Raw genomic sequence first — 13,393 nt, 5'->3', positions numbered from 1 at the left:
AAGTCTATCGTGTCAATGTATCTAAAAGGAGAGTCATGCATATTTCAAAGAATCAATCGGTGTTTACAGAAAATATTTATTGGAAATTATTATTATTGCAGAGACCATTTATATATATATATTTTTTTGTTGTAAAAATAATCTCTGATTTGCAAACTAATCATTTATCTGCCATTTACATAGAACTTAAAAATTGCATACACACAAGGAAGCGCAATGTTTGAACAGTACATATAGGCTTACAAAATCAGATCATCATTTCAATATGAATTCAATAACAGCAAATGTATTGTTACAGTCAAATTCTATATTGCACTAGTAGATTTTCATTTAAAAAAAACAAAGGCCAAACAAAACGGATCATCTTCCTTGGCAGTATACGAGCATATGAAGCGGATACAGGCTTTGTTTTTGGTAACAGATCAATGTTACAATTTTCTTGCAGAAATGTAGCGCTGCAACTGCTGGGAATAAGTTTCTTCTTTCAATCTGTCTCTCACCAGTCACCAGTAGTGTCACCAACTAGTCTCTCACCAGTCACCAGTAGTGTCACCAACTAGTCTCTCACCAGTCACCAGTAGTGTGCCCAACTAGTCTCTCACCAGTCACCAGTAGTGTCCCCAACGAGTCTCTCACCAGTCACCAGTAGTGTCCCAAACTAGTCTCTCACCAGTCACCAGTAGTGTCACCAACTAGTCTCTCACCAGTCACCAGTAGTGTCACCAACTAGTCTCTCACCAGTCACCAGTAGTGTCCCCAACTAGTCTCTCACCAGTCACCAGTAGTGTCCCCAACTAGTCTCACCAGTCAGCAGTAGTGTCACCAACTAGTCTCTCACCAGTCACCAGTAGTGTCCCCAACTAGTCTCTCACCAGTCACCAGTAGTGTCCCCAACTAGTCTCTCACCAGTCACCAGTAGTGTCCCCAACTAGTCTCTCACCAGTCACCAGTAGTGTCACCAACTAGTCTCTCTCCAGTCACCAGTAGTGTCACCAACTTGTCTCTCACCAGTCACCAGTAGTGTCCCCAACTAGTCTCTCACCAGTCACCAGTAGTGTCCCCAACTAGTCTCTCACCAGTCAGCAGTAGTGTCACCAACTAGTCTCTCACCAGTCACCAGTAGTGTCCCCAACTAGTCTCTCACCAGTCACCAGTAGTGTCCCCAACTAGTCTCTCACCAGTCACCAGTAGTGTCACCAACTAGTCTCTCTCCAGTCACCAGTAGTGTCACCAACTTGTCTCTCACCAGTCACCAGTAGTGTCCCCAACTAGTCTCTCACCAGTCACCAGTAGTGTGCCCAACTAGTCTCTCACCAGTCACCAGTAGTGTCACCAACTAGTCTCTCACCAGTCACCAGTCGTGTCACCAACTTGTCTCTCACCAGTCACCAGTAGTGTCCCCAACTAGTCTCTCACCAGTCACCAGTAGTGTCCCAAACTAGTCTCTCACCAGTCACCAGTAGTGTCACCAACTAGTCTCTCACCAGTCACCAGTAGTGTCCCCAACTAGTCTCTCACCAGTCACCAGTAGTGTCCCCAACTAGTCTCTCACCAGTCACCAGTAGTGTCCCCAACTAGTCTCTCACCAGTCACCAGTAGTGTCACCAACTAGTCTCTCTCCAGTCACCAGTAGTGTCACCAACTTGTCTCTCACCAGTCACCAGTAGTGTCCCCAACTAGTCTCTCACCAGTCACCAGTAGTGTGCCCAACTAGTCTCTCACCAGTCACCAGTAGTGTCACCAACTAGTCTCTCACCAGTCACCAGTAGTGTCCCCAACTAGTCTCTCACCAGTCACCAGTAGTGTCCCCAACTAGTCTCTCACCAGTCACCAGTAGTGTCACCAACTAGTCTCTCACCAGTCACCAGTAGTGTCACCAACTAGTCAACCTTCTCCACTATCCTCCACGTTCCTCTAGGAGCTTTCAATTCCCCAAACAACTATTCCTGTCTGAGTTTCTGGTGTGTGTTTGTGCGTGTGTGTGTGTGTATGTGTGTGTTTACGCGTGCATTTGTGTGGGTGTGTGCGAGTGTTTACGCACAAACGTGTGTGTGTGTGTTTACGCGTGCATGTGTGTGGGTGTGTGCGAGTGTTTACGCACAAACGTGCATGTGTGTGTGTCTGTGCGTGTGGGGAGGGACGGTTCATTTCCCCAGACAACTTAGGGGTGTGACTTTGATTTCTTTTCTCCGTGCCCCAGCGGCCCTCGGGTGCAGCACCATGCCGTCGTCCTCTCCTGACTGCTGCTTGGCAAAGTTCACAAACACCTGGTGAGAGGAGAGAGATACACCAGGGAATAAACACAGTCAAGAACCAAAAATGGACGCTTATTAACCTTGGATAAAAATGAGAAAAGAACACGATACCTGGGGGGATACACATGCCAAAGAATAAACATCTTACATTCACAGAATTTCACAGAATGAAGATCCAAAAAGTCAGCCTATTATCCTTTGAAGTCCTGCAAGACGGCATGAGGAAAAATGACACTGGATAGAAGATGGCTGACGTGTAAGAATGTGGGTGACGCAGAAGTCTATTTAACACATGGCCGTACAACTTGAGAAACGATGTCAGAATACGATGGTCTCAATTCCAACTATAATTACTTTGCTTATCAATAGATGCAACTATTGAGAGGTACTGTATTTGTTGCATCAAATACTAACAATGGAGGGTGCAAGTATTGGTATTTTGGTTGTTGTTGTTTTTTTACCCCTAAGTCCACAGATTTCTTAGGTGTTTCTTACTAAACTCCAATCAATATAGAACATACAATATATTTCCTGGCTACTGTCCATTCATCTCTGTTTAGTAATTATCTCATGAGCCATACTCAAAGTCTCTGTCTAGCTAGCTAGACCTTCAATAATAAGGTTGAGCGAGAGTGTTTACCTGATCTAGTGTCGTCTGGGAGACGGTGTAGTCCTCTATATTGAGGCGGTCCTTGTTGGCCAGGACCAGCTGGAAGATCCTAGCCAGGGAGGAAGAGGCGATTTCATACTGCAGAGTGTTGTAGTGTTTCTCCCTCTGGACACAGCCAGGGAAGGTGCTCTCCATGAAGGCCTCGGCTGGGTTCAGGTCTGGGGGACAACCTGGTGTGGAGGACTGGATCTTCATGGTGACCACGTAACCATCACCAAACCTACAAAACACACAGTCAAATACAATCCAGGGCTGGTTAGACTCATAGTAGATAATTGGGTACAGATGAAGAAGGTACGTGAATTACAGCAGGGAAATTGTATTTTCTTTTAAGAGTTTGTACTGTAACATTAAGGCAGTAGCGGTAACGTTGTAAGGTTTCAGATATACACACTAAACCCTTCAGTAGGAACTATATCTGAAGTAAATAGAGACAGAACCTACTTGTATTTGAGGTGCTGGATGGTACCAAGACACTGGAAGGTGCCATTGACCATAATAGCCAGACGGGTACACAGAGCCTCACACTCCTCCATACTGTGTGAGGTGAGGACCACTGCTCGGCCATCTTGGATTACACTCATTATGGAGTTCCACAGGAAACGACGTGAGTGGGGGTCCATGCCTGTCGTGGGCTCGTCCTGGATAGTAACACACAAAGAAACATATTCAGATACACACTAACAAGCAGAATACAGAACCATTTCTGATTTCCCCTTAACCCCCTAACTGAAGGCCCATGGGTGACTCAAGTAATGGTAAGCTCACCAGCAGGACCAGAGGAGGACAGCCGATCATGGCAATGGCCGTGGATAGTTTTCTCTTATTACCGCCGCTGTAGGTCCCGGCTGTGTGGCCAGCATAGTCAGCCAGACCCAGCTTCTGAATTGCCCAGTCTGCCACCTGAGGCAGCAGAAGGACACATTATTGCCACCTCTGCCTGGCTAAATAAATAAATAAATAATAATACAATAATAATTTAGTGGGTGCTTATATTTGTCCTATTTCACACATTAAATGTTTGTTTTTTTGCATATCCCAACTCTCCCTGAGACAACTTCGGAGAGTGAGGTCATGGCCAGGGTCAATAAAGGGTCAATAAACATGTGGGTTTGTGAAATACATTAACACACTGAGGTGGATATAGCTATTCATTTGAGTTCAAAAACGTTAATTGTTCTAACCATGACCCTAACCCTAGCCTCTAAACTCAGAACCTAACCCCTGACCTCTGACCACAGCCTCACCTTGCTGATCTCGGACTCAGGCACCCCTCTGAGGCGGGCATACAGATGGAGGTGCTCTCTGCCAGTCAGCAGATCATCTATGGCATCAAACTGGGGGCAGTAGCCCATGTTCTGGTGCACGTCCAGGATATTGGTAAGGATGCTGCAGGGACAGGGAAGAAAGGTACGATTACAGGTGAAAAGCATAGGGCTGCGCTCTGGTGTGCCACAGGGCTCTGTTTTAGGTCCACTGTTATTTACTAATGATATCAACAGCGTCGGTAAAAACATTTATCATGCCAACTGTGATTGAGGAAGCATATGGCAATATGGCAATGCCCCATGCCCTGTACCTGTGACCAGTGACAGAGGCTTCTCCTGAGCTGACATCAGTGTCTCCGGTCAGCATTTTAAAGGTGGTGGTCTTCCCTGCTCCGTTCACACCCAGGAGCCCAAAGCACTGGGGAGAGAAGGAGGGGAGAAAAGGATGATGAGAACATATTTTATCACTGGGTCTCTACACGTCACCTTCCCGTGCTGTATAGCTGTTATACTAAACTCAGAAAAATAAGAAATGTCCCCTTTTCAGGATGCTGTCTTTCAAGGATAATTTGTTAAAATCCAAATAACTTCACAGATCTTCATTGTAAAGGGTTAAACACTGTTTCCCATGCTTGTTCAATTAACCATAAACAATTAATGAACATGCACCTGTGGAACGGTCGTTAAGACACTAACAACTTCTAGAAGGTAGGCAATTAAGGTCACAGTTATGAAAACTTAGGACACTAAAGAGGCCTTTCTACCGACTCTGACAAACACCAAAGGAAAGATGCCCAGGGTCCCTGCTTATCTGCGTGAATTTGCCTTAGGCATGCTGCAAGGAGGCACGAGGACTGCAGATGTGGCCAGGGCAAAGAATTGCAATGTCCGTACTGTGAGACACCTAAGACAGCGCTACAGGGAGACAGAATGGACAGCTAATTGTCCTTGCAGTGGCTGACCCCGTGTAACAACACCTGCACAGGATCGGTACATCCGAACATCAGGGAAGATATCCTCCTCCCTCATGTGGTACCTTTCCTGAAGGTTCATTCTGACATGACCCTCCAGCATGACAATGCCACCAGCCATACTGCTAGGTCTGCAAATCTGGTGCAGTCCATGAGGAGGAGATGCACTGCAGTACTTAATGCAGCTGGTGGCCACACCAGATACAGACTGTTACTGACCCCCCCCCCTCCCTTTGTTCAGGGACATAGTATTCCATTTCTGTTAGTCACATGTCTGTGGAACTTGTTCAGTTTATATCTCAGTTGTTGAATCTTGTTATGTTCATATAAATATTTACACATGTTAAGTTTGCTGAAAATAAATGCAGTTGACAGTGAGAGGACATTTCTTTTTTGCTGAGTTTATATAGAGGTCTATAGTATAGGGTGGTACTGTACTGACCTCCCCAGGTGACACTCCCACACAGATCCTGTCCACAGCTGGCTTTGTCTTCCCCATGTATGTCTGGGAGGAGAGAAAGAGAGCAGAGAGAGAGAGAGAGAGAGAGAGAGAGAGAGAGAGAGAGAGAGAGAGAGAGAGAGAGAGAGAGAGAGAGGGAGTAGTTAGAGATAAATAGAGAGGAAGAGAAAGAGATTGAGAAAGATATAACGATCTTGTTCACACTGCAAATTATTGAGTCAATAACAGAGAAACACATAACACAGGAGTCCTGAGTGGTCAGTCAGTCAGTTAGTCAGTCAGTTAGTTAGTTAGTTAGTTAGCATACCTTGGTGAGGTCTCTAATCTTTAAGATGTCATTCTTGCTTCCCCCATTATAGATGCGTTCTCTCTCCTGGGCCACATCCACGTCTTCCTCCATGATGGGATCCGTCTTACAATCTGTGATCCTATTACAGGTAAGAGGTCAGAGGTTTAAGGTAAGTGGCGAAGTGCTGTTCTGGACTGCTCTCACAATCAATAACGCATAGAGTTACTGGTACTAGTCAACTGGTAATGGTCAACAGAGTCATGCGATTCTGATCCAACAGATTCAAAAACACCATACAAAGATGAATTAGCTTCACCAATTAGATGATCTTCTAAAGTACTAAAGCAATGTAGACTTGTATATTAGATGTGAAGTGAAGCTGTTGGTTACCAGTGATCCAGGAAGAAGCGGTACTGGATCAGGATGTTCATGATGAAATAGACAAAGCCCTCAACAGCCATGAAGACCAGGTTCTTCCCTACAAAGTCCCAACTGTAGGGGTCCAGACTGAAGTCCTCGCCTGACACACACAAAGCAGAGCAAACAGGATCAGCATGTAGCATGGAATAATCCGCATTCGTACACCATCTGATCTAACCGATGTGTGAGAAGTGGGAAAAGTTTGAGTGCTGACAACACGGAATATGCTCCTGTTACACTTTAATCAGTCAGCTTATCTTCACATAAAACATTCATCAAGAAAACTGGGTGATGGTGCATGCACACTCGGTGGCAGATGCTCCTAAAGTCTCCTATATCCACTACCGTCCGACAGTGCCAACGGGGCGTATTCAGACTGTTCACTTTTTCCACATTTTTATATTTTACAGCCTTATTCGAGAATTGATTAAATAAATAAAAATGTTCAGCAATCTACACACAATACCCCATAATGACAAAGCGAAAACAGGTTGTATTACAAATAAAAAACTGAAATAACTTATAGACATAAGTATTCAGACACTTTGCTATGAGACTCGAAATTGAGCTCAGGTGCATCCTGTTTACATTGATCATACTTGAGATGTTTCTACAACTTGAATGGAGTCCACCTGTAATAAATTCAATTGATTGGACATGATTTGGAAAGGCACACAGCTGTCTATATAAGGTCCCACAGTTGACAGTACATGTCAGAGCAAAAACCAAGCCATGAGATCCAAGAAATTGACAGTTGAGCTCCAAGACAGGAATGTGTCGAGGCACAGATCTGTGGAAGGGTACCAATCAATTTCTGCAGCATTGAAGGTCCCCAAGAACACAGTGGCCTCATTCATTCTTAAATGGAAGAAGTTTAGAACCACCAAGACTCTTCCTAGAGCTGGCTGCCCGGCCAAACTGAGCAATCAGAAGAGAAGGGCCTTGGTCAGGGAAGTGACCAAGAACCCGATGGTCACTCTGACAGAGCACTAGAGTTCCTCTGTGGAGATAGGAGAACCTTCCAGAAGAACAACCATCTCTGCAGCCCTCCATCAATCAGGCCTTTATGGTAGAGTGGCCAGATGGAAGCCAGTCCGCAGTAAAAGGCACATGACAGCCAGCTTGGAGTTTGCCAAAAGGCACCTAAAGAATCTCAGACCATGAAAAACAAGATTCTCTGGCCTGAATGCCAAGCGTCACACCTGGAGGAAACCTCAAATCAAATCAAAATGTATTTGTCACTGCGCCGAATACAACAGGTGTAGTAGACCTTACACTGAAATGCTTACTTACATGCTCTAACCAATGGTGTGAAAAAAGAAGAAAAAAAGTATGTGTGTGTGTGTGTGTGTGTGTGTAGGTAAGTAAAGAAATAAAACCACAGTAAAAAGACATTTGAAAAAAGAGTAGCTAGGCTATATACAGACACCTGTTAGTCAGGCTTATTGAGGTAGTATGTACGTGTAGGTATGGTTAAAGTGACTATGCATATATGATGAACAGAGAGTAGCAGAAGCGTAAAAAGAGGTGTTGGGGGGGCACAGAATGCAAATAGTCTGGGTAACCACCTGTTCAGGAGTCTTATGGCTTGGGGGTAAAAACTGTTGAGAAGCCTTTTTGTCCTAGACTTTGCATTCCATTACCGCTTGCCATGCAGTAGTAGAGAGAACAGTCTATGGGGTCTTTGCCAGTTTTTAGGGCCTTCCTCTGACACCGCCTGGTGTAGAGGTCCTGGATGGCAGTGATGCAACCGGTCAGGATGCTCTCGATGTTGCAGCAGTAGAAGCTTTTGAGGATCTCAGGACCCATGACAAATCTTTTTAGTTTCCTGAGGGGGAATAGGCTTTGTCGTGCCCTCTTCACGACTGTCTTGGTGTGTTTGGACCAATCTAGTTTGTTGTAGAGAATGAGGACGTGCTCGGTGCTCCTTTTCCTGTAGTCCACAATCATCTCCTTAGTCTTGGTTACGTTGAGGGATAGGTTGTTATTCTGGCACCACCCGGCCAGGTCTCTGACCTTCTCCCTACAGGCTATCTCATCGTTGTCGGTGATCAGGCCTACCACTGTTGTGTCGTCAGAAAACCTAATGATGGTGTTGGAGTCGTGCCTGGCCATGCAGTCATGGGTGAACAGGGAGTATCAAATCAAATCAAATGTATATATATAGCCCTTCGTACATCAGCTGATATCTCAAAGTGCTGTACAGAAACCCAGCCTAAAACCCCAAACAGCAAGCAATGCAGGTGTAGAAGCACGGTGGCTAGGAAAAACCATACAGAGTACAGGAGGGGACTGAGCACGCAACACTGGGGAGCTCCAGTGTTGAGGATCAGCGTGGCAGATGTGTTGCTACCTACCCTCACCACCTGGGGGCGGCCTGTCAGGAAGTCCAGGATCCAGTTGCAGAGGGAGGAGTTTAGTCCCAGGATCATTAGCTTGGTGATGAGCTTTGAGGGTACTATGGTGTTAAATTCTGAGCTGTAGTCAATGAACAGCATTCTCACATAGGTGTTCCTTTAGTCCAGGTGGGAAAGGGCAGTGTGGAGTGCAATAGAGATTGCATCATCTGTGGATCTGTTTGGGTGGTATGCAAATTGGAGTGGGTCTAGGGTTTCTGGGATAATGGTGTTGATGTGAGCCATTACCAGAATTTCAAAGCACTTCATGGCTACGGACGTGAGTGCTACGGGTCTGTAGTCATTTAGGCAGGTTGCCTTTGTGTTCTTGGGCACAGGGACTATGGTGGTCTGCTTGAAGCATGTTGGTAATACAGACTCAATCAGGGACATGTTGAAAATGTCAGTGAAGACACCTGCCAGTTGGTCAGCACATGCCCGGAGCACACGTCCTGGTAATGCATCTGGCCCCACAGCCTTGTGTCTGTTGACCTGTTTAAAGGTCTTACTCACGTCGGCTACGGAGAGCGTGATCACACAGTCGTCCGGAACAGCTGATGCTCTCATGCATGCCTCAGTGTTGCTTGCCTCGAAGCGAGCATAGAAGTGCTTTAGCTCGTCTGGTAGGCTCGTGTCACTGGGCAGCTCGCGGCTGTGCTTCCCTTTGTAGTCTGTAATAGTTTCCAAGCCCTGCCATATCCGACAAGCGTTGGAGCCGGTGTAGTATGATTCAATCTTAGCCCTGTATTGACGCTTTTCCTGTTTGATGGTTCGTCGCAGTGAATAGCAGGATTTCTTTTAAGCTTCCGGGTTAGAGTCCCGCACCTTGAAACCGGCAGTTCTACCCTTTAGCTCAGTGAGAATGTTGCCTGTAATCCATGGCTTCTGGTTGGGGTATGTACGTACAGTCACTGTGGGGACAACGTCCCCAATGCACTTATTGATAAAGCCAGTGACTGATGTGGTGTATTCCTCAATGTCATCGGAAGAATCCCGGAACATGTTCCAGTCTGTGATAGCAAAACAGTCCTGTAGTTTAGCATCTGCTTCATCTGACCATTTTTTTAATAGACCGAGTCACTGGTTCTCCCTGCTTTAATTTTTGCTTGTAAGCAGGAATCTGGAGGATAGAGTTGTGGTCGGATTTACCAAATGGAGGGCGAGGTTAGAGCTTTGTACGCGTCTCTGTGTGTGGAGTACAGGTGATCTAGAATTTCTTTCCCTCTGGTTGCACATTTAACATGTTGATAGAGATTTGGTAGAACTGATTTAAGTTTCCCTGCATTAAAGTCTCCGGCCACTAGGAGCGCCGCCTCTGGCTGAGTGGTTTCCTGTTTGCTTATTTCCTTATACAGCTGACTGAGTGCGGTCTTAGTGCCAGCATCTGTGTATCCCGTTAGCTGAATATCTATGTCGTTATTCAGCCACGATTCCGTGAAGCATAGGGTATTACGGCAAATTGGAGACTCACTTGCGCGAGTAGCACGCACGCTCGTCCACGCGCTGCTGGTGAGTCTGATTGCAATTATGGAATTGTACCAAATCAAGTCTATAAAAGGTTGGAATACTTCATTGACAGCATCCCATTTGCACAAATGGTAAAAGTCACTAACAATATGTCATTAGAAAATACACACAAAAAGCATTTATTCATGGAGATTAAATGTACAGTGTAGAATGAAGATAATTATCTTTAACGTTTTTCTTAGCACAAATTGTTACATAAGTTTAGTCTCTATAGTAGAGGAACGCTTGTCACCTCTCAAACATGGCCAATCACTAGTGCCTGCTCACAAGTATTGGCTTTTTAGACACCATTCCTAATCAACACTGAAAGCAAAATCATTTTGAAAACACAAAAACAAATGATCGCAAACTGGCTACGCAATGGGAATCAGAACGGTGTTCGCTAGAAGAGTCCGCTGTTTCAGTCTATGTAAAGGTGCCTATTGTATTTCTTTGCAGCACATACATCATTTCAGATTTTCGAAATTGATCAAATCTCAAATCTAGTGCAAAAGTATTTTAGAAGCATTGCCTCTGTCGCTAATACCAGACACTCATTCATTCTTCATCGCGGTCTTCTAAACTCCTGACTCCATTTAATGCCAAGATGTTTATATTTATTTTTGATTATACTTTTACTTTTGTAATGTGACGTGGATCATTATTACATTTACAGTCTATCTGGTTGAGTGATCCTCGTAATGTTACGTGGGAAAGACAACTAATGGGACGCAGAATTAAATGTATATCATACTCGCACAAATGCGACCAGTTATTTTTCATATTTGCATTTCATTTATTTCACTAGTTAATGCGAGTAAACTGATGGCAGTTTAGAGCCCACTGAATGTCCATCTTATGTTCGCTAACGTTAGCTTGAAACAATCAGTGTTTGCTTTTCCACAACACACGTCCACGTGTTTATGTACAGCTGACAGTCGGCAAACTCAGCATCACAACAAACGGGAGGGGCAGACACCTGGTAGCTACGTCGAATAATGATGTATTCATCTCCATGTCCGTTGACACAAACTCCGTACATGTCTGTGTGTTGCAGCTCGAGAATCTGGATGTTAGATTTACTCAGTGGATTTATTTTTTATTCAAATGTTTTTTTTTTTTTTAAGTTTAAAAATAAATCAAATCAGGCCCTATTCATTTCGGCATACTTTTAACTCGGATATCATATCTGTGTACATGGACAGAACATTGCGTACTTTCGGAAGCTTGTCGCCAGCCACTGGCTTTGACTGGTCTTATCAGCCGATTAGGGGAAAGCTTATTCAGATCCACGAGTTATTTGAGAAGTGTCTTGGGTGTAAATCTCCTAGACCTTCGGCAGGACAAAAACACAGCATCATGTTTCAGAGGCAGTCGGCCCAACCCGGGGCCATCCGAGGCCAATGGTATTCCCGTCCTGTTATGGCATTCTGAATGCATCAGGATTTTGGCTTTGGGGTCTGGAGGTGTCCAAGACCTGCAGAACAGGCTAGGGTTGCTAGCGGTATTTCCCTGCTGACCAATCAGAATGCAGACCTTGGAGCGAGTGGTGGGGGTGGCAAGGGGTTGAAGGGGGTGACGGGGCAGGGGGTGTGAGGGGTGGAGGGAGTGTGACTCACCAAAGCGGGCATAGACGTCAGTAACAGCCTGATTCATAGCCATGTCGATCAGACCCCGGCCAAGACAATAGTGGGGGAAGATCAGCAGCATTTTCTTCAGCAGCTGGTTACACTTATACAGCGCCTGAGAGAAGCAGGAAGTTAGAGTGATACATAAATAATGGGAGGGAGTGGGGGGAGAGAGAGAGAGAGAGAGGGGAGGGGGAGGAAGAGACAGAAATGGAGGGCCGAACCACATAGTAGAATCGAGTCACTCAACAAGTACTAGTATTTGAAGAGTCATTGAGCAGGGGGTAGAGACAGACAGGTCTGTGAGTAAGTACAGGAAGCGTTTATCCCAGGCTGTGCTCTCCACTCACCGCTGTGCTGTCAAACAGGTCAAGGATGAAGGTGATGGCACTGCTGTTGATGCCAATGAACAGGTTGATGCAGGACAGAGAGACGTAGGCTGTGCTGGGAATACTGAAGATGTAGGACATGGGGTACATCATGGGAGTCACAGACCACCTGCAGTGAACAGAGACAGGTAGGGAGGGTTTTTCTCATCGTTTGATCAAGCTTATATTTTTTAGGATCACCTTAACATTTACATGTGGTCCTTGCCTAAATGTTCATTCTAGAAGAAGGGTTTCCTCTGGTCCAGAATGTCAGCTTATTCTGTTACTGTTGGATGGAGTTGAGTGGCGTGAGCAGCACTATAAACCTGCTACAAGTTTAGCCCCATTAACACCACTCAAGTTCTCGTCGCCTGTATCGCTGTACAGTACAATCCATTCATCATTTAGATCATGCTATAAAGGGCTGTTCGAAGATGCACTCTCCAAGGATAAATTACCGCTAACCTAAATCGGTAACCTTCCACCTTTAGCCCAAGTAAACGGGGCGTACTGTACTGTAGTACACTGACTTACCCATAGAGCATGAGCAGGGCTGTCAGGGGTTGGAGGTTGGTTGGCGACGTGTAGCACTTCTTGTCAAAGACCATGAAAATAGCCACCACCAGTGCTGCACTGATAGAGTAATTCACCTGATGAGGGGGAAGTGGCACAATGAATGTCAAGCCCTACGTAGAAAGATCAAACGTATCTCTCAATCTGTTGGGCTGTTTGAGTAGACACGTATGCCCTTCAGGTAATAAACTACATGACATTAGGTGGAATACGGTATGTCACAGATGGTAAATAGCGTTTCTACAACCTATCACTTCACTGTGATCTCTCTTCACTGGAATGATCTGCCATGCCACATTGATATAGATAATTTAAGAGAGTGGGTGGCCTCGCCACGAACCGTTTTGGCATGTCAAGAACTTGGTGTGTGTGTCAATGTGAGATTGGAGAGAGTATGACGGGAGACATACCATGTCCCAGAGGAAGTTGGCCATCCAGTAGATGACGGGACTGACCCCGCTGACGAACTGGAGGTGTTTGGCCTGGGTCACCCTCTCCTGGATGAGGTAGAGCACAAAGGAGGCTGGGACAAAGGACATGGCGAAGACAACACAGATAGCCACCATCGCATCCACTGAGGTGCTCAGAC

At 45.4% G+C, this 13,393-nt stretch overlaps 1 protein-coding gene across 6 annotated transcripts in view; it reads right to left on the bottom strand.

The window, feature by feature from the left end:
- Positions 1–56: 56 nt before the first annotated feature.
- Positions 57–13,393, bottom strand: part of LOC118361162 (retinal-specific phospholipid-transporting ATPase ABCA4-like) — a 53,310-nt gene continuing 39,973 nt past the window's right edge. For all 6 annotated transcript variants that reach the window (XM_052483345.1, XM_052483350.1, XM_052483348.1 and 3 more), the window contains 13 exons: positions 13,215–13,392; positions 12,766–12,881; positions 12,214–12,361; positions 11,855–11,978; positions 6,304–6,433; positions 5,932–6,052; positions 5,607–5,669; positions 4,505–4,611; positions 4,173–4,314; positions 3,694–3,828; positions 3,370–3,566; positions 2,896–3,145; positions 57–2,267 (listed from right to left, as the gene is read on the bottom strand). In XM_052483345.1, coding sequence (XP_052339305.1) covers positions 2,145–2,267; positions 2,896–3,145; positions 3,370–3,566; positions 3,694–3,828; positions 4,173–4,314; positions 4,505–4,611; positions 5,607–5,669; positions 5,932–6,052; positions 6,304–6,433; positions 11,855–11,978; positions 12,214–12,361; positions 12,766–12,881; positions 13,215–13,392 — 1,834 coding nt within the window. In that variant the 3' untranslated portion in view covers positions 57–2,144. The remainder of the gene's footprint in view (positions 2,268–2,895; positions 3,146–3,369; positions 3,567–3,693; positions 3,829–4,172; positions 4,315–4,504; positions 4,612–5,606; positions 5,670–5,931; positions 6,053–6,303; positions 6,434–11,854; positions 11,979–12,213; positions 12,362–12,765; positions 12,882–13,214; position 13,393) is intronic.

This window comes from Oncorhynchus keta, chromosome 28, assembly GCF_023373465.1.
Source record: "Oncorhynchus keta strain PuntledgeMale-10-30-2019 chromosome 28, Oket_V2, whole genome shotgun sequence".
Lineage (NCBI taxonomy): Eukaryota > Metazoa > Chordata > Actinopteri > Salmoniformes > Salmonidae > Oncorhynchus > Oncorhynchus keta.
The sequence above is the reverse complement of the archived record's forward strand: the minus strand, read 5'-3'. Positions and strand labels throughout refer to the sequence as shown.